Below are 27916 nucleotides of genomic sequence, written 5' to 3'. Positions count from 1 at the left end.
AGCATGCTCCTCTGCTGTTAGGGTAGACCACCAGCGGTGTAGGAGCTGGTTGACAATGCGCAAGGCCCGGAGCCCCATATGTGCTGCCAGGTTTTCCCCTCGTGACCGGTCTGTCCCTGCAATGCTCATCAGCTCCCGGGGTGTGACGATCTTTAAAGAGATCAGAGCTCTGGAAAGTGTTAGGATGATTGCACTAGAAAGGTCCAGACAACTCTAGTAGATCAGGAGCTTTTCCAGTAGCGAGTGTAGTGTTACGCAGCACTTATTTCTTAACCTTTGTCCAGCCCCAGCTCTGCTGTTCTCTATCCCAGGTTCCTGGGCCCAGTTAGGAGTCTCTGGATGAACTGGAGGCGAAAGGCCCCTTCCTTCTTGGGCAAATGGAGGACACTCTGCAGAATCCAGTGCAGAGGTTCAATAGCTAGAGTGTACAGCATTCTAGACAGTGAACCTGATCATAGATATTAAACCCAGTCAAAAGCCATTTCTTGTCTAGAAAAATTAGACCAGTCTTTAAGTCTAATAGCCTGGAGACGTCAAAAATGTAGATATACGATATAAAAAATCAACCTGCCAGGCACACCGTACGTCATGGGGTATAATCTGCTCTATCACCTTTGTCTAATGCTTTTGACAGCAGCCTGCAGTCAGTGCACAGTAGCCGGGCGCCAGTTTTTCAGGTGGGTCATGTCGTTTTTTTTTGGCAGGGTCAGGACAGATCTTCTGCAGCTCATCAGTAGCTGACCTCCTTTTACACTGTCCTGTAGAACCTCCAGCACATGCTGCCCTATTACCGCCCAGAAATCCTTGAAAAATCTTGGCAGGGAGACCATCTATACCTGGCGCCAGCCTGCTCTCCATGCCTCTAAACTTTCTGAAGCTCAGCCATTGTCAGCTCCCTGTCCAAATCCCTGTTCACTGACTCTGAGAGCTTAGGCAGGTCCTTGAGGAAGCTCTCCTCCACTACCTGTGCTTCTGACCTCTCACTGCTATACAGCTTCAAATATTTCAGTAGGCTCTGACAAGAGATCCCCTGATTCTGTCCCCACACCGCATGCATGAATCTTTTCTGTCCAATCTTTTTGTTTTAAACTGAAGAAGAACTTGGAAGGAGCATCCATCTCCGTAGCGCTTTTAAAGCGTGAGTGGAATGTATAAATAACACAAAAAAACTCAAAGTAAAATACACCATATAATTCATCAGTCTTCATCTGAATTCTCCCTATTGACCTTCATTATCAGTTTATTTAGTCTGAAAGAGTTCTTGATTGATAAAAAACACTGTCTCTTCTAAATTGCTTGGCATTAATAACAAACTGTTTGTGGTCTGGGAAAAACTGTTCAACATTCTAAAACTTTAATGCCACTTGGTGGTTCTTAAAATCTCTTTATGTTATCAGCACTATAAACAACATTTAGCAGTTCTTCCTAAGATTCTTAGTTGAACACTAAGTCTGACTTGCAATCTTCATTGTCTGATTCAACTTCATCTATTTTCAAATCTTTCTTCGCCTGTTTTTTTTTCATGTCCTTTTAACTCGTTTCTTTCCCTTTGTTGGTACTTTGAACAGGGGCTCATATTCCATCCCCATGTCTCCACTGTCCCCTTGCATAGTGACCGCTGTCTCCTGGCGACAGCTCTGCATCCCTGTGTCTGCCCCTGACAGTACATGCAGCTGCAGCACTGCCTTGGAGTCCACTGTGATTTTTTTTAGATTTCATAGTCCTTCTCCTGGCCCGGTTCAGCTGAGGAGGGCTTTCCGGGCCTGGTTCAGCCGAGCAGGGTTTCTCTGGGGTGGATATGTCACTAATGGAGATCTGGGCTGCAGTCTATACTTGGGGCTCGCCCTCTCTAGGCCCTGGTGTAGCGGCAAGCTCAGCTGCGTCTTGCCCCGGTCGCTTGGAAACACCGGGGTCACTCTGTCTTTCAGGATAGGCATGGACAAGGTGCCCTATTTGACCACTTTTAAAACATTTAATTTCAGTGACTGTGGAAACAAAAATGTTGTAATCAAAGCCCTCAATCCTAAACTAAAGACCACATTTAGTTCATCCAGACCTTCATTTAGAACCATGAAAACCATTCCCCTGAAAGACACCAAGTGCTTAGCCAAGGGAGATTTTCTTTATGGGGAGACAGCTCTTTCATAAAATTCTCATCATTAATGACATTGGAAAATATAGTATAGAATAGACTTTATTTGTCACATATACATTACAGCAGTTCTTCACATATCCCAGCCCACTCTAAAGCTGAGGTCAATGAGCAGTCAGCCATGATATGGCACAGAGGGTTAAGATCCTTGCTTAAGGGCGCAAGACTGGCAGCTTGGCGATACCGGGGCTTAAACCCCCGACCTCCTGATCAATAACCCAGCGACTTAACTTAGGGAAGAAACCAGTAAACACTTATTATTCAAAGTAATTTCTTTGTGGGTCAGTTTGGTGACTTTTTCAAGACTGTTAAAAAACACAATCGCACTGTTCATTTAGCAGGCAGAGACAAATTTTCTGAGAGAGAGAGAGAGAGAGAGAGAGAGAGAAAGAGAGAGAGAGGAAATTATCTCAATTAATCTGCAGCAAAAAACCTCAATAATAAAAAGGAAAAAAAAGAGGGATACAATCAGAAATACACAGTAAAAGTACAAGACGAGAAATGAACAGGAAGACAAAGCAAAGGAAGAGCAACATAGTAAATCAACACAGAGAGGCAGGATTTAAAAAAAAATCAATGCTCCTGAGATTCTTCTAACAGCATCAAGCCTCACTCCCAGCCTCAAGCTCCCATGAGCCTCTTTCTGCTAGGCTCTGGGAGAACAGGCTGCCGACTTCCAGGGATTTCTCTCTGTGAAAAAAAATCTTGTTTTTCTCACATTTCTGCCCATTTTCTCATGAGCCCTTCATCCAGCCACAATGTGCAAGACGAAAACGCATTAGTGGACCACAATATGAGCAATATCAGCTGTCAGGAACCAAGAGAATGCGCCATTTACGATGTTCTGTTTCAGATCAGAGAAATTGAGTAGAACGTGAGAATGTGCTCTGTTTATCATTAAAACTGTATCTCCTTAAACACTGACAAACTTTTAACATATGACACTTCAATCAGACTCGGAGCTTCACTGTGTGTGTTCAACAATATCCACTCTACTGGAGTTGAGGCAGAATGACAGAATGTTAAAGATAATCGTACACTTGTACAACACACAAGATCTCGATGGTTAAAGTGGAGGAACTGCAGGTGGAACACAGCATAAAAGATGAGTGAGAAGATCTACAAGCACTTTTCAGGTAGTGAGGAACTTCATGTTTACACTACAGGAAATATAGACATATTTCCAATACTAGAACCTTTTCAAAATGTTAGGAACATAAGGCACTTTTTGACCACCAGACTATAAGGAAGTTTCCACTACAGAAACCCCTCTCAGGAAATCAGGACTTATAGGCGTGCTTACTTTAACAATATAAGGACGTTTCCACCAGAGGAATCTTCTCAGGAACTCAGGTATCATAGACATGCTTACAACAAAAGGTACCAATGGCATGTTCCCCCACAGAAACCTTTTCAGGAAATCAGGTATCATCAAAGGCATGCTTCAACTATCACCGTTTCAGGAACTGAAAATTTACAAGCATGCATGCACCAAAAAACAAAACAAAAGCATGTTTCCACCACACAAACCTTCGCAGGAACCTCAGGATTAACATGCATGCTTACACCAAACCCACGTTAGGCATGTTCCCTACACAATAACCTTTTCAGGAACTCAACATTATATGCTTACATACACCTAATCCACCAAAAGCATGTTTCCACTAGCACTGCAGGAACCATTTCAGTAACTTAAGAATGATAGACATGCTTACATCAATGTGGTAGAGAATTGAAAGTGTAATGTGTGTGTGTGTGTGTGTGTGTGTGTGTGTGTGTGTGTGTGTGTGTGTGTGTGTGTAGCATCATGCTGACCATAGGGACAGTTCACTCTGTCACAATCAAAAACACCAAAAGCATGTTTCCACTAAGGGAAACTTTTCAGGAACTAAGGAATGATAGACATACTAACACGAAAAACACCTTCTGCCACAAGAGCCTTTTTTGAGAAGTTATATTTATGTCAACATTAAAGGCACTTTAAGTAGGTTTTCACTGCAGGAACGTTTCCAGGAACTTAAGAGCTTCAGACATGTCTACAACAAAGACATTTTTCAAAAGTAAAAAAGAAAATGAACCATTTTAGGAACTCAAGAATTAAAGGCATGCTTACACCAAAAACACCAAAAGGCATGTTTCCACTACAGAAACCTTTTCAAGAACATAGGAATTACAGGTATGCGCACATTAAAGACGCTTTAACCAGCTCAGAAATTACATGCATGCTGGCACCAAAAGCACCATAGGCATGTGTTCACAACAGGAACCTTTTCAGGAACTCAGGAATTATAGTCATGTTTACACCAGAAGAGCTTAAGAGACACATTTTCACCACAGAAACGTGGTGAAGCCTTTAAAAATGTTTAGAACTTTAGAGCCTTTCATTAAAGGTTCCTCTACAAAAGATCTTTAGGATCTCAAGAACTTCGGACCTGTTTCTACTACAGAATCTATAACAATGTTTTCCATCACAGGAGCCTTTTCTTTTTGTTTTAGATACTCAGGAAATGTCTTTACATGGGAAAAATTGTCACACCAGTCACATTTCCACCGAAGGCCTGATTTTAATTCCTACACTTTTAGTTCTTGGAAGCCTAGAGTACATTTTACTTTCAGCTGCAGACTGTGCACTTCTTTTTGCTGACCAAGAACCACTTTAGTGAAGCTTGATTGGTCAAACATATACAGGTGCATCTCAATAAATTTGAATATCATTAAAAAGTTGATTTATTTTAGTAATTCTATACAAAAAGTGGAACTCGTATATTATTTAGATTCATCACACAGACTGATATATTTCAAGTGTTTATTCTCTCAGAAAATTAGAATATTGTGAAAAAGTTCAATATTGGAGACTCGTGGTGTCACACTATCACGCTATCTAATCAGCTCATTAACTCAAAACACCTGCAAAGGTTTCTGAGCTTTTAAATGGCGTCTCTGGTTCAGGCTACACAATCATGGGGGAAGACTGCTGACTTGACAGTTGGCAATATTCTAGTTTATTAAGATGCGCCTGTATTTTATCAACCCTTTTATACGGTCTTTCTAAAAAACTTGCATTTACTGCACTTTCAGGAAACTGCCTGGCTTTGTTTTTGCTGAATAATGTCTTTGACACCAACCCTGGATCCTGAACATAGTTTATTCCTTTACTTGGTGTTTTAATTTTGTTAATGGATTAATTGCTATTGATAATATTTGACCACAACACTACTACCAACTGAACCCATGACAAAGTGAAGATAATTATAACATGTTTACCTTTGGAGGCTTGAAAGGGTAGTCTGAGGAGAAGGTGATGTCCAGAAAGAACACTCCACCCTCGTAGACGGAGCCTGGAGGACCCAGAATGGTGGACCTCCACTCATAGATGTTATCTCCTTTGGGTCCCGCACTGCAATCACAGGGCAACAAGATTATTTTCAATCTAGTTCTCAATCAACTTCTCATGGGACTAAAACATAAATAATTCCAGCCATTTGTGGTTCCTTCTCAAACTATTACCACAAAGTTGGAGGAACACAATTGTACAGGATGTCTATGGATACAGTTGCATTAAATTCACCCTACACTTTAATTAGGAGACAAAAACCTGTTCCAGCCTGTGGTTCATTATATGCTTTACATGGATTGGAGTGGAAAATCTCATGCTATAGAGCTTTGGACTGATCCCTGAATAAATTGAAACACTGACTACACCCCAGACCTCCACACCCTCCATCAGTACCTGACTTTACTAACGAACCCTGTGGTTGAATGAGGACACATTTTCATATAGTGGATCTCCTTCTCCTCTCTCCACGTCTCATCTTTTAAAATATATCACACTGTCTGAGGTTTCTTTCTGCCCTGAATAGAACGTTTTCACAAAGAACTGAAGAGCTTCTTTATGCCACACTTCTCAATCATCATCCACACTCGAGGCACAAACGGATAAGATTCTTGGTGTGATTTTTAAATGACAGATTCATGAATATTTTCTGATTGCCCTAATCTCATACATATTTTCTTCTGTCTGACAAGGAAATAACTGCAGCTGTTATCTCAGGCTGTAATACAACATCTTGTCATTTAAAGACCTTAAAACTATCACTCACTGTGATGTTTAGTTTTGCTTCTTCACACTATTCTTAACTCTCCCAACATGCTAACCTGTCAGAACATCTTGTTATTACTGGAGCTGGTTCACAATACAGATGTAAGGCTCACAAAAAGGAATAACCTCATACTGGCCTTCCCTGGATACCGGCCAATCTGTCAGGAGTTTCAGATTTTCATTACTGCACTGCAAAAACTCCTCATCTAGTAGACTTTCAATGTTATTTCTAGCCATAAAAATCTAATTGAACTTATTTTACGAATAAAATATGCACGATCGGATTGTGTGAGATTATGATGATTGTTCTAAGATCATTTATCTTTTTTCTTGGATAGTAAAACTTAAAGTTAGTTATGTACCAGAAATTGAGCCATCAGAGACATCATTGAGGGCTTGTATATATTTTATGACTTTATTTTAGCTGTAATAACTGGTTTTAAAGCTGCCCAGTATACAAATGCTCAGTAATCACACTTATGACTTGGATATAATGATGACTTCTTAAATTAAGAGGAATTCATATTCTTGTTCTGTTCACACAAATGAAGAAAAGCAAACTCTTAAAAAAAAAAAATAAATATATATATATATATATATATATATATATATATATATATATATATATATATATATATATATATATTAGACGAAATTGACTTTTTTTGGAATAAGTGTATAAGTGTATGTTTTCTTATTTCAAGAAATTTTACCAAGTATTATGATCTTACTGCACTAGCAGATAATTTAACGTGTTTCTAGTCTGATTCTTCTGAAATTCAAGGTCCAATGCCACTGAGTTACCACCTCCCACACTCCCACATCCCAATGTGTTCAGTGCAATTGAGGCCAGGCCTTTGTGCAGGACACTGGAGTTATTTCACTCCAACATCAACACCATATCTTCATAGAGCTCACTTTGTAACAAGGGGTAATGTCATGCTGGAACACATTTAGATGTCTTAGTGGAAAGTAACAGCAAACTGTTTACAGTACATTTTAAATGCGCTATATACCGTATTTTCCGGACTATAACTCGCTACTTTTTCCCACTCTTTGAACCCCGCGGCTTAAACAATGAAGCAGCTAATTTATGGATTTTTCCTGGGTTTTTCCCGGTTTCACAAACTTCAAGCCGCCAAAAAACTGAACAACTGAACAAAAAACTCTATATAGTAAAGTGACCTAGTCAGAGTCCTGACCTGAATCCTCTTGAGATGCTGTGGCATGACCTTAAAAAGGTGGTTCATTCTCGAAAACCCCCCAATGTGGCTGAATTATAACAATTCTGTATAGATGAGTGACAAAAAATTCATCCATAGCGCTGTAACAGACTCACTGCAAGTTATCACAAATGCTTGATTGCAGTTGTTGCTGCTAAGGGCGGCCCAACCAGTTATTAGGTTTAGGGGCAAACACATTTTCACACAGGGCCATGTAGTTTTGGATTTTTTTTTTGGTTTTCCCTCAATAATATAAACCTTCATTTAAAACATAAAACACTAATGAATCATTAAAGTGTGACAAACATATATATATATATATATAATATGTAGTTATAATAACTTCCACTCTTCCAAGATGATGTTCTACTAGATTGTGGATTGTGCTTGTGGGCATTTGTGCTCATTCATCTCAGCTTCAAGGGCATCAGTAAAGTCAGGTAGGGTTAAGAGGCCTGGGGTGCAGGTGTTCAGTAGGGTCGGGGTCAAATATCTATAGCGGACCACTCAAGATCTTCCACTCCTACACATGTAAACCATAACTTTATGGAGCTCACTTTTAAACAATTTAATGCCACCACATCCGAAGACATCCTGCTAGCTTAAATCGTGAATTCTTTACACAGTTAGTGTCACGCTTTGATCAAGTTGTTGTTGTGAGCAAACACCCTGCGAGTGTAAAACATTCAGTTTGTAAACAGACTGTAAAAATGTAAATACAATTTTGTTACATTTTTTACACTCAGAATCTATGGACTTGGAGCTTGTGGTTGGAAAAGCTGCAAAAGCAAGGACATGTTTCAGTTCTGGAATCTCTTTTTACATTTACGGCATTTTGGCAATAGCATATATCCAAAGCAGCTTACATTTACCACATTCGTACAAATGAGCAGCTAAGGGGTTAAGGGCCTTGCTCAGGGGGCCCCAAAGTGGCAGCTTGGTGTGGTTGGGATTTGAACTCATGACCTTCAGATCCAAAGTCCAATGGCGTAACCATTAACCTATTCTATTAAATTATTTTTAAATATTTATTTTTTTTTTATAGTCAGAAAAAGCATTTCTCAGCTCTGAATATTCTCTATAGACCACTGAAGATCTTCACACGGCCGATATACTGAGGTCACTTCCTGGAGGCCCAAAAAAAAAAAAATCCTCATCGGTGCATAAACATACATGGTCTACAGAGTTTTAGTCAGTGGTGGAGAAAGTACACAAACCATGTACTTGAGTTAAAGTAGAGATACACTAGGTAAAATATCCAAATAGTATTAAAAGTACTATGATTTATTATGACTATAATGTTCCTATTATCATTTTTATCACAAGACTCTTTGCTTAATCAACTCAGTTTATGTGAAAAGGCTCTATTACTCTCAGCACAACGATCGATTAAAAGAATGATATTAATGAGTCAAACACTAATTGATTTCTATTAAAATGATAATGAGCCCAAAACCTTCTTTTCAACTACTTAAAAAAAAATTGCACAAATAAGACAACGGGTGTTGTATCGAGTTCGAGTCAGGAGTTTCTTCATCATTTATTCCTCTCTAAATGTTCTGCTTGGTGTTGAACTGATGCTGAACTGTATGTTGGTGATCAGTAGATATACCAAGCGCCAATGGAAACAACTTCAAAAGGTGCACTCGACCCTGATTGGTGGATTGCTGTGTGTTTGACCAGTTACGTTTTATGCTCATAAATCAAAAGGAACGACTGAAATGCATTGAGCAAAAAGTACCATATTTAATGTAGTTTAACTTTATGTAGTGAATTTAAAGTTAAAATCTCCTCAAATAAAAACACTTCAGTAAAGTACAGATACATGAAAAAGCTACTTAAGTACAGTGACGAATTACATTTATTTCATTACTGTCCACCATCGATTTGATTCTATTACAGATCATGTCGCTGGAGTTAATATGATAAAGAGAGATCTTCAGGGTCTGCTTAGATTATTCTCAACCAATAAATGCTCTATGTTAAAGTATAATACAATTTTCCCAAACACGTCAGCTTATTGATGTTTTGGATTCTACATAAAGCATGTACAAAACGTTTTGCCACTGGCATCCGAAAACCTTTAACGGCTCACTGCAAGCCTCAAATATCACAAGCACTATGATGAAAAGAAAGATAACAGTGTTCAATCAGCACCGTTGACATTTCGCTCATCTCGCATGGCATGGGCTCTGACGGCGGGCGCAGCAGGTGCCTTCGTAAACGATTCTGACCAAACAGACATGAGATAGGAGGTAAAAATAGAAGTCGTCTATCTAGTTTTTCAGACAGGGGGGAGGATGATGATTCAACCTCTCAAAATATCCGACCCAACCTAATTTTAAGCACTGAGAAGCAAAAATAGCCACTGGTCAGGTTCTGAGTTAGAGTGATGCTGTTTAAACTGTAACTACACATCTCCAGAGGCTCAGTGACCACAGCCACATTTACACTGCAACATTTAACTCCTCATCTAGTCAAGACTTACAATCTTATTTCTAGCCAAAAAAAATCTTATTAATCTTATATTGAGAATAAAATTCTATGCATGATTGGGTACAATTGTTGTGAATGTCTTGAGATGAATTACCATCAGAAACATTATTTGTTGGCCAGTCTTGTATCTTTTAAGATCTTTTAACTGTAATAACTGGTTTTAAAAGTTGCCCAGTAAAAAACGCTTAATAATCACACTTATTAGCTCATTAGTTTTTTTTTATATAAAAAACTTTTGGCTTCTAACTAAGTTGTTCTATAATTTTATTGCAGTTTCTTGTGTTGAATTTCTTTCAGTTTTCAGTAACGACAAAATACATTCAATAATGTTTTAGGTTGCAATAAGTTTAAGTACTTTGAAAAGCAGCACACTGCAAAAACTTATTTCTAGCCATAAAAAAAATCATTGATCTTATTTTTTGAATTAGAAAACTACACAGGAGCAGATTGTGATTATTATGAATGTTTTACGGTTATTTAGTAGTAAAGCTTAAAAATAATTGATTTTACCTGCAAATTGAGCTTAATTTTTATCAGAAACATAATTTAAGGCTAATATTTTAAGAAGTTGTTTTAGCTGTAATAACTGGTTTTAAGGTTGCCCAGTAAAAGCTCAAAAATCACACTTAGGACTTATTTTAACACATTTATTTACAATCTAATACAAACATTATCCAATGAAGTTAGAATTTTTTGGAAATTTATACAAATGGCTTATGGTTTTTTTACTAAGTTGTTTACAGTTCGGTTAAGATTTCTCATGTTCAATATCTTTTAGTGTTCAGTAATGACAAAATACATTCAATAATGTTTATGTTGCATAAGTATTTTGAGAAGCAGCAAGTAATGATTTTGCTTTTTTTTCATAACCACTGCATCATAACTACTATAAGTTACAAGACTACATTTAAATACAAAATTGTTGGCAATACACAGGTATGCATGATCTTAAATGTAAAAGTAATCTTAAAATAAAAGGAATCCTCTTGAAAATTAGCTCTGATTTGGAGCTGATCTGTTCAAATTAAGATAAGCAAACTGTTTGAAGAAGTTAATAAGACTAAATCGACTGCTTGGAATAAACGTTTGAATACGTATTTTATGACATTTGGTTCTTTTCTAAAGCCTAGATATGTTTTCTTATTTCAATAAATCTTACCAAGTGTAATTATCTTACTGCACTGGCACATAATTTGGCTTTTTGTCTGTATCTTCTTAAATCACGCATTTATTGTGTATATTTATATGGTTATTTTTTTGCAGTGTAGGACTTCTTTCTGATTCGCTCAGCAGGCTCTTCTCAGTACAGTCAGACGTGCGAGACACAATATCATTCTGAAGACCCTTATTCGACTTAGATCCGATGTGATACACACGCTGTGTGCTCATTATGAATAGTTTCAGACACAAAAACACAACTGAATTCCACGATTCACACTTAAACAGGACCAAACGCAAATCTTTTACACCAGGCACAGATACAATCCACCTGTTTATTCCTAATGCTTTTTTGGGACTGGTGACAGATTGATGAATTTAGTTGATAATAAATATCTAGTCTTTATTCCCCTTCACCAGTGTGGAGCTCCCACATGGGAGTTGCACGAGGGAATTAAAGGTCATCGCGCTCAGGGGATTGATGGATCAGACTCGACTCAAAGCAAACAAGACCCCTGGCCAGTGTAAAGGTACTGCAATTACAGAAGACGTAAATTCACTGGAATGTCGTATGAATTGCCATTTTCCAGCGAAGCAGAGGATAGTAAACCTTTGGCTTGGGTCTTCATTGAGTAGGGTCAGTGTGTGTGTGTGTGTGTGTGTGTGTGTGTGTGTGTGTGTGTGTGTGTGTGTGTGTGTGTGTGGTGAAAGTAAAACAGAAAACATTGAAAAAACCAGTGTGGACAGGAGACTCAATGTCAAGATCAAATCACAATCCTCAAGCTTTGCCTATAGTTGACTGATAGTCGAATCATGTGTGTGTGTGTGTGTGTGTGTGTGTGTGTGTTTTGGAGGTAAGACAATTTTTATTTTTGTTTCACACACAGCACACGGAAACAACTTTCGAATAAAGCAACCAAAACTGCCTGTCAAGCAATCAATGAAACTGACCATACCTTTTTTTATCTTGAAGTTGGCAATGAAATCATTCTTAAAACGATTCCCCCTGCCAGAGCTACCAGAACATCACACACAGATATAGAAGAAATTGTATAAAAAACATTTTGGATCAATAAAGCTAAAAAAAAAAAAAAAAAAAAAAAAGAATAACATGAATAACTGCAGAAAAGCCACACCGCAGACAGGATTTGCATTTTACATGTCGGCAAATGAAATTAAATCGGCTAAATTGCCTGTGCGGCATAAGTACAGCGCAACATCAATGCACCGAAAAACAATCAGAAATTCCATTAGAACAAAACATACCTTCACAGAATTTCACAGATATTGTCTGTCTCAGTCACGGATCATGGAGAGTGAAAGTTAAATCTGTCGTAAGGGTGGTTGTATTTATACATGTCTATTAAAATATTTAATAAAAGCTTCTTTCTTTTCACATTTTAATTGACACTATTATACTGTTCATTAACTTATTTTAGAAAAGAAACAGTAGTTGTATGTAAAATCAGACATTGAGCACCCCCGTATCACCAAAATGGAACGATCCTTGTTTTATAACACCACCTGCGAAAATTCGATTGGGAGATTGGGACTCGAATCAGACTATTAACGCAGCATCGAATCTTCGACTATTCTGGGGCACCCCTTATTCCTTTATATGTATAATTCATTATATGGTTAAATATTAAACAAATATCAATAGGTACAACTAGTGGATGATGTACATCATCCCTGTAGCTGAGAAAAAAAAATTTATCCCTTTCTAACATATGACTCCGGTAAAACTTTGATACTGTTACGAGTAGAAATGTAGAAGTTCTCACTTTAAAATGGACTAAAGTATGGAGAGTGAAAGCAGTGAGGAATGAGAAGTCAATGTGAATAATGAGTGCAGGTCAGTGGTCTATTCTCCTGCACATCAGACCTTTCGAAGGAAAGAGTTTTAGGCACACAGTGAAAGAAACTCTACTCCACGCACACACTCTCAGCAGAAGCGTGGAGTTACGCTTGTGCTTTCACCACGGCTTTTCATTTAATGCTGTTTATGGATTCATTTCACAGCAGGAGGAACAAACTTTACTTCACTCATGTTCTTCACTAAATGGGCACGTTTGTGGACACCTGATCAAAATATTATGTGCTTTTTGGACATTTATCTCCACGTTTCGTTTTTTATAATAATCTCCATTCTTCAGAGCCGTCTAGCAGGAGATCTTCCACTGTAAACCATGCAAACCATATCTTCATGGCGCTCACTTTGTGCATTGTCATGCTGGATCAGATTCGGGTCTCATAATTTAAGTGAAGGGAAAATTTCATGGTACCACATCCAAAGAATCTGAAGAACCACATATTGTTGGGAAAGTCTGGTGTTCCGAAATTTTTAAATATCTGTACTTTGAGAGTATTTATATTTTTGGAAGACTTTTACTAATACGCTATATTTTAATGTGTTATATCTATGCTAAATGCACCCCAGCCATCCTCACCTCACCTCACCTACATCAGTGCCTGGCTTTACCAACACTTTTGTGTGTGAATGAGCTGAAATCTCCACAAACACACTCTAAAATCTAGTGGAACATCTACCCAGAAGAGCGGAGGTTATTATAAGAGCAAATGGGGATAATGATCACAAAAAACACATCTTATGGTCAGGTGTACACAACATTTTGTTCATATAGTGTAAGTAATATGTTATTTTAAACTTCATGACATTTCAGAAAACCAGTTGGTTATTTGCTGTCCACCACTGTTCAAACCATCATGATGGGATACAAATGTCATGGTTTCACTACCAGAAAATCAGTGAAAAGGAAAAACATTAGGCAGAAAAATAAAACATAAAACAAAATACAAAAATACAGTCTATTATATAACACACACTTGTCTTTTCATAAGAACATCGATACACCTGCTGCATTTGTAGTGATTGGCCAGGCAGAGGGACCGAGTTGGGAAGGATGTGCTGCAAGTTAGAGCAATAAAGGAGAGGGAAATGTGTTAAATCGTGAGGAGAGTGTGTTGAGAAGATGGAGGGAGTATTTTAAGCAGCTAATGAATGAGGAAAATCAGAAAGAGAGAACGTTGAATGATGTGGAGATGGTGAAGCAGGAAGTGGACAGGATTAGTAAGGAGGAAGTGAGAGCAGCAATTAAAAGGATGAAGATTGGAAAGTCAGTTGGACCAGATGACATACCTGTAGAAGCGTGGAGATGTTTAGGAGCGATGCAGTAAAGTTTTTGACCAGATAGTTTAACAAGATTTTGGAAGGTGAGAGGATGCCTGAGGAATGGAGAAGGAGTGTGCTGGTACAGACCTTTAAGAATAAGGGAGATGTGCAGACCTGCAGTAACTACAGGGGAATTAAGTTGATCAGTCACACCATGAAGTTATGGGAAAGAGTAGTGGAAGCCAGGCTGAGAGAAGAGGTGACCATCTGTGAGCAACAGTATGGTTTCATGCCAAGGAAGAGCACCACAGATGCATTATTTGCTTTGAGAATGTTGATGGAGAAGTATAGAGAAGGTCAGAAGAGGTTGCATTGTGTGTGTGCGTCAAGCGTGTCCGAGAAGTGACAAATTACAGTGCAAATTAATGGAGAGTGTGTAAGAGAAGTGAAGAAAAGAGTGCAGGCAGGGTGGAGTGGGTGGAGAAGAGTGATAGCAGGAGTGATTTGTGATAAAAGAGTATCTGTGAGAGTGAAAGGGAAAGTTTATAGGACGATGGTGAGACCTGAGATGTTGTATGGTTTAGAGACAGTGGCATTGAGTAAAAGACAGGAGGTGGAGCTGGAGGTAGCCGAGCTGAAGATGCTGAGGTTTTCGTTGGGAGTGACAACGAAGGACAGGATTAGAAAAGAGTTTATTAGAGGGACTGAACATGTAGGACATTTTGGGGACAAAGTAATCAAGGCCGATTGAGATGGTTTGAATCCACTGTGGCGCCCCCTAATGGAAGCAGCTAAAAGAAGAAGAAGTTACACTTGTTTTTTCATGTAATTATCCAATCAGAGAACCATAGTCATTGACGCAAAGCATAACATAGAGGTTAATGCAGAGGTTAAGTAAAAATTATATTAAAACATTAAGTAAACATTTTTAGACTTGGTATGTTTTACTATCTTCTTCTTTGGTCATTTAAAAAAATATATTTAAAAAAAACAAACAAACTAAAAACACAGTAAGCCACATGTTTGCAAGTATAAACGCATGTTTGATAAGAGGTCAGAGGAGTTTGTCTAAACAGGTTTGCCTCAGTGACATGGAGGCCACAGTAGCTCGAATAACCACTCTACATCCACGATGAGCAGAAAAGCACATCAAAATGCAGAACATGAAAAAGGAGGGTGAGCTACAGCAGCAAAAGACCATGCTGGGTTCTGCGTCTGTCAGGAATCTGAGGCTGCAGTGGGAACAGTGTAATCAAAACTAGGCAGCTGAACATTGGTTTATTTCCAGAAAATCATAGAAGATTAGAGGTTTCAGAAATACTCAGACCAGTCTGTCTGGCACCAACACTGAGCTCAGAGTTTGCCCCTAATCTGATGGATGATGTGAAAATTAACTGGAGTTCGACAGTGAAGCTCTCAGAAAAGCCAACTGGGGAGTAATTCATCACAATATTGATGTTTTGTCTTCCACTGATAAATACTATAATCTCAAAACAACTTACATCAACTCTATTCCAAACCATATATTAAAACTTAAATAAAACCTTTACAGTACTGTGAAAATACATGTGGAAACAGCCAATTAAGATAAAAGAGTTGCTGAATTGCTAATGCAGTATGGTTAAATATTGGCCTGCGCTATTTTTTTGAACAAACCCATGATGTACAGTAATTTGTCAATTTCCCACAAAATACATAACTGCTTCTGCCAGATAATAATAATAATAAAAAAAGATATATTTCAATCCTCATTTTGGTTATAAAGCCCTCATCTCACTTCTCCTGTCATTACTTTGGCAGAAGTGCATTTAAAACCCGCCAATCCCAATAAAAATGTTTATACTTGGCGAAATAACTATGAAAGAAAGAAAAAAACTGAATGTAAGAGAAAGGAGATGAAGACGAATATAAGAGTGGATTGGGGTGACTTTTTTCAAGCTTTGTGGAAATCCACAGCTAATGGATCCAGTCTCAGAACGAGGCAGGTCATCCGAGGTAAAAATGCACTCAAAGTGCTGTTTTGCTGGATCGGAGATGAGTCGAGTCAGCATCTAACGTCCCTGCCCTATACACAAGGTTATCTGCTGCATCAGTCTTTCAGTAAGCTTGTGAGAACATGCAGGAGCAGAGGAACATGACGCCAGCGTTTACCAACAATGCTGAAGTAAGTAAGGTTGAGATTGTGTGTATGCTGACAAAACAGCATAGAAGAAAACGATCCCATCCTAATAAAGTTGAATGGTGCAAAATGACTGATTAGAAATAATCCTAGTTCTGTTGTGCCGCACTAAAATGCAAACACTGTCCGATCACTGGCTTAAATCAGACATGGGGGACATAGTTTGCTGAAAAATGTAGATTTTTGAAGGAGATTATTGATGTTTGATTGAAATTATTGGACAATAATAGTGTTTGAGTATTGAATATTACAGAATAAACTAAAACTAGTGTTTGATGAAGTATATAAGCCGCATCCTAACCACCAGGGACCCTATATATATATATATATATATATATATATATATATATATATATATATATATATATATATATTAGTGTATAACAATTTTTTTTTTTATTATACACTGTATGTATATATATATATATATATATATGAGTGTATAATAAAAAAAAAAATAATGTAATAAATGTGAATGTAAAAAATTTAAAATAGTGTTTACATACAAGTGTGTGTTGGTGTTCAATTGAGAATATTGAATGTTGAACACTGAAATGCCAACACTGTTTAATCACTGGCTTGAATCAGACATGGGGACATGGTTTGCAGGAGAATGTTGTTTTTTTAAAGGAGAATATCGAAGAAAAATGGTGTTTGATAGAGAAAATTGGAGAATATTGTTTTTTTTTTAGGAAAATATTGGTGTATGATATAAAAAGTGGTGCTTGAATACTGGTGTGTGTTGGTGATTGACAGAGTATTAAACATTATTGGTGCTTGATCAAGAATATTAGATAATTATGGTTTTTGATGAAGAATATTGGGAAATATTGGCCTATGATAAAGGTTTGAACACTTGTGTGTGTTGCTGTTTAATTGGATTTATTGGAGAATACTAGGGTTTGATGGGTTTTTATTGGAGAATACTCGTGTTTGATGGAGAATATTGGAGAATTTAAACTTTTGATGTCTCATAAAAAAATATTGAAATGTATTGCTGCTTGATGGCACGTATTACTGGAGTGTAACAATAGAATAATAGTGTTTGTAAAACAATACTGGTGTGTGTTGGTGTTTAAAGGTAATAACAATAATAATAATTAGTGGTTGGTTTTAAGATGTTGGAGATGACCATGATAGAGCACCCCTGAGGCAGATAGGGTGCACCCTGTCAATGATGGGAATAGAACCCACAACCTTCTGATAAGAAACCCAGAGCCATTACCACTAAACTACCACTTAGTTGGGCTGAAGGTTAGCGGTCTGAGTGGTGGTGTTTAAAAAAGGTCATTGTGGTCTCTTATGTGACTTGTGAAACATCTATTGATGTTGTGAGGTAAAGGACGTTGGCGATTAATGTATGGTGTCAGTAAGTGCCAGTGTTGAGAATCATGTCAGTAATAATCTTGGAAATTTGACATCAAAACATCATATTCAGTAAAATATTGCTTCTCAGCTATGTTTAAACCAGAAATATAAAATAAAGCACAACCGCTCAGCTTTGTGCTTTGATCGGATTCAGATAAGTAATAAACAAATCAGTTTTCAGAACCCGAATTGAACACATGACTGCTGGGGGGATGTAGCTGACAAATAACTGGATTATGAGAAGATAAAACGCACTAGTGATCGATTGACAAGATATGTTCATTATCATTAATCCCCTGAGCCAGGAGAATGATTCACAAGCACTTGGATGCCTGTCTTCTCACACACAAAGAACCTCCAAAGACAGAATCCTTTCTCAACACGAAGAGAAGCCAACCAAACAAATAAAAAATTTAAAAACAGAAGTCGGCTTGCAGGCCTGCGGAGATCTCTTAATGACAATCCAACCATGACTTAACGCTATAAAAATCAACAAAAACTCATGTCACAGTGACTCATGCTGCTGTTGGAATGGGGCTATCTATGTCCTTCAGTGAAGAGAAAAAAACAACAATAGAGAAGAGAAATCTTTTTAACAGCTTGTTTATCTGACAGGCTGACAAGGCTTCGATAGCATGTCAGTAAGTCTGGGAGAAAAGTGGCATGTTGCCTGATTCAGCCCCGTCACACACACTAGGCTGTAAAACGAATGTCAAATGTCTCCAGCAAGGTAAACAGTTATATATTCAGGAAAACCTGAATGGAAGCGTTCCTGAATCGGGGTTCTCGGGCGATAAAGAACCGCCGTCTTTATGGAAAATTTCTATATGTTGGCTGTTCACATTATATCAGTATGGTCCTAGAGGTCCATTTTCTGCCTTATGAAAAGAGAAACTGATTTCAAAAACATATAAATATTTGTGTTTAGGCTTATATTTTGTGAAATAGACAATATTAATGAAAATATATAAAATAATGTATAATATAATATTATATGAAATAATAATATATAAAAGCTTTGAGAATGGGATTTTTTTAAAGCCTTAAAAAAAATACAAATGGATGGTTTTCTCAGGTGTCTGGTTTTTTTATATACCAAACTTGAACGCAAAACTCTAGGCGGATGCCACTTCAACCCTCATTAATAGATCTTGGAGCAAGATGCGACGCCTGCGTTTGGCAACACTGATACAGTGTTACCAAACGCAGTTTGGTACACCGACACAGACTTTTCGACTATACCAAAAATGCTGTTAAAAATCTCAATGATTTTCGTAAACTTTTCTTCTGCTTCCGAATATTTTACAACTAATTTAGATAAAGAGGGAGGTGGTAGTTCAGTGGGTTCATTTCCCAACACCACCAAGCTGCCACTGATGGGCCCCTGAGTAAGGCCTTTAACCCCACAGGTGCTCAGTTGCATGAATGGTAAGTGTAAGTCATTCTGGATGCCTTAAATGGAAATGTAATGGAAATGTTTTGAGTTCAAATTACAGTGCCACCAAGCTGCCACTGCTGGGCCCCTGAACAAGGCCCTCAACTTCTCTGTTGCATAAATGAGATAATTGTAAGTCGCTCTGGATGAGTGCATCTGCCAAATGCCATAAATGCAGTAAAGGGAAACCCGACCTTCGTATATGCCAGGGATGTTAGGAAGCTAAAAGGGCAAGGTCAGTAATGATACAACACCTCTGGAGCACAGACTGCTAAGGGCCTTGCTCAAGGGCCCAATAGCAGTAGCTCGGCAAATAAAGGGGCTTGAACCACAGATCATTTGGTCAGTAACCCAGAGCCTTAACCATTAAGATACAACTTCAGTGAATTAGCAAAATCAACAAAACAGCTTGGGTGCTTTTTAAGTGCAAGGTTCGTTTTGTCCAGCAACTGGATAATTCCTGATACATGAGTTCGTCAGTAGTGTTTTATCTGCCCTGTTATAGCACGCATCGCTTTCGCCAGTCATCACCAACGTCTGTCACAACCATTTCTCATCATCTGACTGCCAGTTCCGAGAGCGGTGGAAAAAAAAACCAATAAACAACAAACCGAATGAAAGGTAGCGTCATTTAGTGGCCTGAACAAGACGCACTGACTAGCCAGTCGTTTATGCTAGTTTTTTCCATGATAGCAATTGTGAGAATAAATCCTAATACATTTCTTGTATTAGATCCAATCAACACTAGTGTCTGAGACACACTCGCTGTTTCCAGGAGGCCAGGAGAACAATTGTGGAGCCGAAAACGGCGGTAGTTTTACAAACACAATAACCTTGCGATTGTAAAGCAGTCGTATCATCGTGCATTATTGCCGTAAGTCCATTTTCCGACAACGATGTTAAGCTGCGACAGCCAACAAATTCGAAACCCACCCCTGCTAATAAAACTGTCGCGCCGTCTCAGGGTGTGTGTATAGGCGATTTATTTAGGAGAAACCCCTCAGGTGTTCCTGAGCCTCAGCTGGGGAAGCTGAGATTCAAACCGCGTTTATGAAGCAATTACGCCTGACTCCCTGCCAGCGTTATATAACAGAATAGATACTGGGTGTGAGTGAGCCAGTGTGTGTGTGTGTGTGTGTGTGTGTGTGTGTGTGTAAGTGGCGGATTTTTGGCCAGGATCCCAGCTGCAAAACAGGTTCGACCTCTCGGAAAGGCAGAAAGCCCTCGGTGTGTAGCAGCTTCAGCCGTAAATGTGCGAGAGTATGTTGTATAATTCCAGGTTTACAGTGGGTTAGGGATGCCATAACTTAAAATGCGCTTGAAATGTTCTCACTTAGACTTTTATATACACTCACACAGCCCACTCTGTTCCAGTGAGCACTTTAATGGCCGTGCTAAGACTTATTAACCTTTACTGCTTGATAGGAAAAAAAAAATTTAAAAAATAAATAAACGCTTATGACTCTGTACATGTCTCTTATTCAGGTCTGGGTGTGTTCAGTAACGGGCTGCATCAGTTCTGCTGAATCGTGGAAAGTTCTCAAGAACGAGGGAAAAAAAAAAATACATTAGAGTTTGTTCTTGCGTTTTTGCGAACTCGCTTGACATTTTCCACTGCCTACGGTTATTTTGAGAACACGTCACTATTAATGCACTGCGAAACCTGAATATGGAGGACAGTTATCTCTTTATGTCCTTCTTACTTTCAGGTAGCATATCTTTATCTGTCTATTTATTTATTTCAATTTAACTTTTTGAACCTTATACTCTTCAATATAAGCGAGCAAGCATTGTAACAGCCAGCTGTCAAATGACCTTGTGTGGTAAATTAGCTAGCTAATAACAAACATTTGTGGTAAATTAGCTTTAATGTCAATCACGTTGCATAGTTTTTTTTGCTAGTTGTTAAACAATGTAGTGATTTAACTTTAGTTAGCTACATTATATAGACAAAGTACTGGGACACCAGACTTTTCCAGCCACATGTTGAAAGCACACAATTGTCTTTCAATGTGGTAGTGTTCAGTTTTTCCTTCACTTAAATGAGGAGACCTCTTCCAGGATGACAATGCCCCTTTGCACAGAATCAGATTCATGAAGATATCGTTTACATCGGTTAAAGAGTGGAGGATCTGCTATAGAGCTCTGACCTTAATTATATTGAACTCCTCTGGGATGACTGTGAACACTGACTGCACCCCAGACCTCCTCACCTCACCTACATCAGTTCCTGGCTTTACGTACACATCCTTGGGTCTAAATGAGCACAAATCTCCACAAGCTAACTCCAAAATATAGGTTATATTATTACAGCAAATGGCAACTAAATGTGGAATTGGATGTTCAAAGAGTACATACCATCTAATGAGCACATGTCCACAAAATTTTGTGCAGATGGTGCACTCGTATGGTAAATGTAGCTTGCTGTAAATGATTTTCTGTGATAACTTTAGATATTTTTTCACTCACCTCTGGTAATAAAATTTAGCTACCTCATAAATGGATTCCTGTGGTAGCTAATTCGTGCATGGCCTACTATGCTAACTATTATTGACCTCCTGTGGTAGCTATTTATCAGTGACCTGTTATGGTAGCCTAGATTAGATACCAATTTCTTACTGTTTCAACTTGTTTAGTGAATTTAAAACTTGCTAATCAAAGGACATTTCGCAAAGCAGCTTTACGGAGACATATCCGAAACCTATATATAGACTTTTGTCGTAACCTTAGCTAGTTCTTCATTGAAATTCTGTGGAATGTTAAGATAGATAGCAAACTCCTGTATTAAGTATGGCTAGTTTTTGACAAACTCCCGTGGTAAGTTTAACGTAGTTATAGCATGACTCTCTTATCATCAATCACAAGTGTGTTCAATCTCACAATTTTGTCGGCAAAAAGTGCAATATTAGTTATTTACACAAGCGCAATATTACTCATACGATGTGCAATATTATTTATTTACTTTCACGAGTTTTCAGAATTTATACACACATATATAAAGTTGAAATTTGAAGTTTGGCTACACAACAACAAATTTTGTTAAGTTTAGATATTTATCAACAAACTCCTCTGGTTAGTTTGTCTACTCATCAATGAATTATTGTAGTAAGTTTAACTAATCAACAATGAACTCTTATTGTAAGTTTAGCTAGTCACAAACAAACTCCTGTGTTAATTTCAAGGAGGTATAAACAAACTCCTGTGAAAAGTTTGGCTAGTTATCTATTAACTCCTGTGGAAAGTATACAAACTATCAGTGGCTGGCGGTTATGGCCAGAAAAGCCTTCTCTGCTGGCCTAAACACTATCAGAAGCCCTCACCTACATTTACAACCTAAATTCGCATATTTTGTCCATGAAATTGTATTCATTTATTCCCAACAGTTAATTCTCTTTATTTAGTAGTGTTTCTCTTGGCTGCACTGCTTCTAGTACGTGTATGTGTATGTAAAAAGTTTTGTCCAATCCGATTTCAGCCTCTATGTGCTGCCATGTCAATCTAATCTGCCCAGGGCCTTCAAAGTCAGTACTGCTGGTGTTTTTACCATAGTCTCCTTTAGGAAAAGCTCTGTTACTTTAACCAATCAGATTTCAAATTTGCCTCACAGCATTTTTCCGTCCTCAGATTGGTTGATCAGAGGGGAAAGTTCGACTAGCAATACATGTCTGTAGCGCGCTGCACACATTAATACATCAGGCTTAGCCTTTTTTCAACTACAGAAGAAGAGAAATTGATTTGGTCTCGGACATACTTAGAAATCCATTTTCAAGAAAAGCTAGACATCGTGAAGAGTGGTCGGCCAACCCCGAAGCTAGCTAGCTTGTCTCAGCCCGGAAAAGGGTTTGTTCACCACCTCCAGACCAGTGGATACAAGCGGTACCACTGAATTACAGCCTCTGAGGGGCGGTGCAAATTATGGCTCTGCATCTCTGGTGAGTTGTTGTTCTGCGTTTTTGTATAATATTGATGGTTTCTATAATTGCAACGTGATAGTGGTGGTATTAAGAGGCGGTTTAAGTCGGATAAGTCCCCACTGAAGGCCCAGGTACCAAATGCACAGACCGCCACTGGTATATCTACATATCAACAAACTCTTGTGGAAACTTTACCTTTTTCTTCTTTTTTTGGCTGCTCCCTTTAAGGGTAACCACAGCAGCTCATCCTTCTCCACACTACTCTGTCCTCTACATCTGCCTCTTTCAAACCAACTACCTGCATGTCTTCCCTCACCACATTCATAATCCTCCTCCTTGGTCTTCCTCTTTTTCTCTTCCCTGGAGGCTTCATTCTCAGCATTCTTCTACCGCAAACTCTTGTGAAAAGTTTATGTAGTTATGAACAAACTCCTGTGGTAAGGTTATCTGGATATCAACAAACCCGTCTGGTTATTTTAGTTCATTATCAACAAACTCCTGTGATGTTTATGTGGTTATACACAAATTCATGTGGAAAGTTTGGTTAGTTAACTATTAAATCCTCTGTCATTTTGGCTAGTTTTCAACAAACTCCTATGGTAAGCTTAGCTATCAAATAATGATCATTATGTTACTATAACTAGCTGTTAATAAACGTTTGTACTAACTTCAAGCTTAACACTATACTTATTAAAAAATAAATGGAAGAAATCTATTGTTTTTTCGCCGTGATCTCAATGCTTTTAATAATTCAGCCTGACTTGTGTCTATATTCTGCTTCCATTTGTTTTGAGCTCGTCTCTGTGACAGGTCGGGCTTATTTTATAATTATCTAGCTCATTACGCTCTTAGAAACAGCACACTCTGGCACACTGGACTATTTATTTACTCTGCAGGTGAAAAGCATTTCATTGGGTCTTTGTTTATTTATTTATAAGGGGAAATAATAGCCTAAATGTCAGCACAGATGTGTTTACAGAGCATGCGGTTCGACCTGTTACAGAATGGAGAGCAACTCATCTAATACATCTGCTGCATGAAGGCCCTGTTTAAAGCATTTTACTATTTATCCTGTGGCTCATTGCTGGAGCTTACATTTCACCTTACAGTACAATGCCAAAACAAACACACACAATGCACCCATAATCCCCTAGGCTGGATCAGGTTGGCTCTTCAAGAGGGGCTAGAGCGGCTCTAGACACATGTCTGCCTTTAATCCAACCTGAAGGCCAATTATTAGGATTTCCCCAAGGCAATCGGGCCCGGCTGAATACCCTGCTGGGACGACACTTGAAAATACACAGTGAGAAAGAGAGAGCAAGAGTGAGAGACAGAAAGAAATCAAGAGTGAGAGAAAACATTTTCTGGCGGTCACAATGGGGCTCTTGCTAACAGAATCCTAAATGTTACACAAGGCAGACTCAACTAAATCCCCCTGAAGACACACTTCATACACCTTTCTCTCTTTCGCTCAGCCAGTTTCTCTTCATGTCTCTCACCTCCAATGTATCTCGTTATGACTCTCTCAATCTCCAACAAAGTTGTATTTTTATTTTGGAATAACAATCCATCACAGTTTTAGTCTTTTTAGGCATCTCTATACATAACACCGTGTCTCAGTCTGTCTCAGATATATCTCATTTGGTCTCTCTCAGTCTCAGAGAGTATCTCTTAAAGTCTCTTTCAATTTTAGACAGACTCTCTTTAGACCTCTCTCAAGTCTCACACAGTACCTCTCTTTATTTCCTCATAAAAAACAGATTGTATCTCATTTGCTTTCTCTTAATCTTATACAGTATCTATTTAAATCTGTCTTCATCTCAAACAGTATCTTTTAAGATCTCTCTCAATTTTAGACATAATCCCTTCAGGCCTCTTAAGTTTTAGACAATGCGTCTCTTTATTTCCCCAGGAAAACAGATTGTATTTCATTTAGTGTTTCTAAATATTTTCCTCTTAATTTTTTACTGTATCTCTTCTGGTCTCGCTTATATCCCTATACTGTATCTATTTGTGCAACTCAATCTTAATCTTTAATCTTGTTAATATCTAGTCTATCTCACGCATCTCTTCACGTCTCACTTAGCCTTTTACAGTATCTATTTAGGTCTTTCTTAAGTCTTACATAGTATGTCTTTGGGTATCTCTTAATGTTATACATTATATATTTTAAGTCTTTATTTTATTTCAGACAGTATCTCCTTGGGTCTGTTTCAATCTCAGACTAGTGACTGTCTTAATCTTAGACGGTATCTGTTTTCATCTATCTTCATTACAGTTTGAAGTCTGTCAATATCAGATGGTATCTCTATCTCTCTCTTATTCTTAGACAGTATCTCTTTGTGTCTCTCTGAATCTTCTATAGAATCTATGTCTCACTGTATCCATTTATCTAATTATGCCTTTCATAATCTGTCAGTAATTTTTTATTTGCATCTGTATTAATCTCAGACAGTCTCACTTTGTATCTTCTTTAGTCTCAGACAGTATCTCTTTGTGTCTCTTTTAATCCAGACAGTGTTTCTTTGTATCCCCTTTAGTTTTAGACAGTATCTCTTTGTGTCTCTTTTAATCTCAGAGTCTTTCTTTGTGTCTCTCTTAATCTCAGATAGTCTCTCTTTGTGTTTCTCTTAATCTCAGACAATCTCTCTTGTGTCTCTCTTAATCTAAAACAGTCTCTTTTGTGTCTCTCTTAATCTTAAACAGACTCTTGTTGTGTTTTATTTTTTAATCTCAGACAGTTTGTCTTGGTGTTTCTCTTAATCTCAGACAGTCTCTTTTGGGTTTTTTTTGTCTCAGATAGTCTCTGTGTCTCTCTTAATCTCAGGACACTTTTAGTATCTCTCTTAAACTCAGGCAGTCTCTCGTTGTGTTTTTTTTTTAAGTCTGTTGTGTTTTTTTTGTGTCTCTTCTTATTGGAGACAGTATCTCTTAATCCCACGTCTCCCTAGTTTTTCGTATATGGCAATTTCCATGAATTATAAATTATTTAAAGAATGAGAAGTGTGTTTTTGAGGTCCGGCTTCAGCAGTATTACAGGATAATAAAACGATTATAAAATATAGACATTGCAAAATAAAACGACAAAACTTTCCGTGTCTGTCTGCAATAAAGCGATAAAATTACCACTTCCCTTCTCTATCAAACGCTGCTCATCAAATTCCTTCGAAAGCTTTGACCTTCTACTAGAAGCGCATGCACTGAGAGCTGTGAATAACGACATGGACACGGCGACGTTACCCACTCCACCACCACATCCACGGTTCCCTCGGAGCTAAACCGACGGCTCTTACAGCCTGCACACTGTCTGTCTGTCTCTCACCACACACACACACACACACACACACACACACACACACACACACACACACACACACACACACACACATCTCAGCCCTACACTAATATTGATCTGACAGGCAGAATAAGGGTGCAATCGTTCTGTAATTATGATGCTGAGTGAACTTTCACATGCTCTCTGGAAATGTCACATTCGGGCTAGATTTATTAATATGAAAGCCACTGTGTGTGTGTGTGTGTGTGTGTGTGCATGTGACCTGACATAACATCTGTTCAGAAACAGAGATCATGAAAGGAAATAAAGAGTATGAAGCTACACGCTCTATCTATGCAATCGGTCCTTTTTTTGGTATGTTGACTAAATAATGTGTTACGTATTATTTTTATTCAAAGACGCTGCACTTAAGGGTGATTTACTGTGTGTGTGTGAGTATGTGAGATACTATTGCATCGCACGCTGAGGTGACCGGTGTGCAGCGGTGTGATCAATAACAGCCAATTTACTGGATGATCTGTTGTGATTAACCCGAGTGGACGTTATCAGCCTCATATGAAGTGTTAATAGCAATTTCCCCGAAAAGAAAACGTATACACTGTAATTGCGCCACAAGCTGAAATCTGCGAGGCTTAATTCTTCCGCGATGAATATCAGGGACGTCGATTGTTCAATTTTAATGTTTCATTGCCCTCAGTAATGTGTTCCTGTTACGGATATTTAGCTCTAGTTTAAATCCAGTTTCTCAGAACTGATCTTTTTTAATAGTCATTACGAAAAACACACAAATAAGCCTTTATATTGTTATTATATTTCCCCAATATACAGAAAAAATTGTGAAAACTTGACCAAGATGCAACATCTTATGAACATCTAATTCCACATTTTATCCACATTTGCTGTTAAAATGTTCCATGAGATTTTGTGGAGATTTAGTAAAGTCAGGTACTAATGGAGGTGAGGTGAGGAGGCCTGAGGTGCAGTCAGCGTTCATCCTGTTCAATAGGGTTTAAGTCAGAGCTCTAAGGCAGGAGATCTTCCACTCCACCCCATACAAAGCATATGTTCATGGAGCTGGCTTTGTGAACACGGACATTGACATGCTGGGAGTGCAGGGAGAATTTAATGCTTCTGCATCCATAGACATCTGATACAATAGTGTTCCTCCAACATTGGGGTAAAAGTTTGGGGAAGAAGCACATATGGCTAGAGAACTCAGGTGTCCCAAAACGTTTGCCCATAAAGTGTAAGTAAATGATTTTAGTTTATGTACATTGATCAGTGGGACCAATGATAGGTGAAGTGAATAACACTGATTATCTCTTCATCATGGTACCTGTTAGCGGATGGATTTATTAGGCAACATGTGAACATTTTGTCCTCAAAGTTAATGTGTTAGGAGCAGGAAAAATGGGCAAGCATAAAAACCAACACAATAATTTGAATTTGAGGTGTTTTGACTTT

General features: G+C 38.2%; 1 protein-coding gene across 1 annotated transcript in view; it reads right to left on the bottom strand.

Moving 5' to 3' along the window:
* Positions 1-27916, bottom strand: part of ube2e3 (ubiquitin-conjugating enzyme E2E 3 (UBC4/5 homolog, yeast)) — an 82161-nt gene that overhangs the window by 18147 nt on the left and 36098 nt on the right. Inside the window, exon 4 of the mRNA XM_046845209.1 lies at positions 5417-5549. Within this exon, the coding sequence (XP_046701165.1) occupies positions 5417-5549 (133 nt within the window). The remainder of the gene's footprint in view (positions 1-5416; positions 5550-27916) is intronic.

Source organism: Silurus meridionalis, chromosome 3 (genome assembly GCF_014805685.1).
Source record: "Silurus meridionalis isolate SWU-2019-XX chromosome 3, ASM1480568v1, whole genome shotgun sequence".
In the NCBI taxonomy this organism is placed as follows: domain Eukaryota; kingdom Metazoa; phylum Chordata; class Actinopteri; order Siluriformes; family Siluridae; genus Silurus; species Silurus meridionalis.
This window is presented reverse-complemented; position numbering and strand designations above follow the sequence as displayed.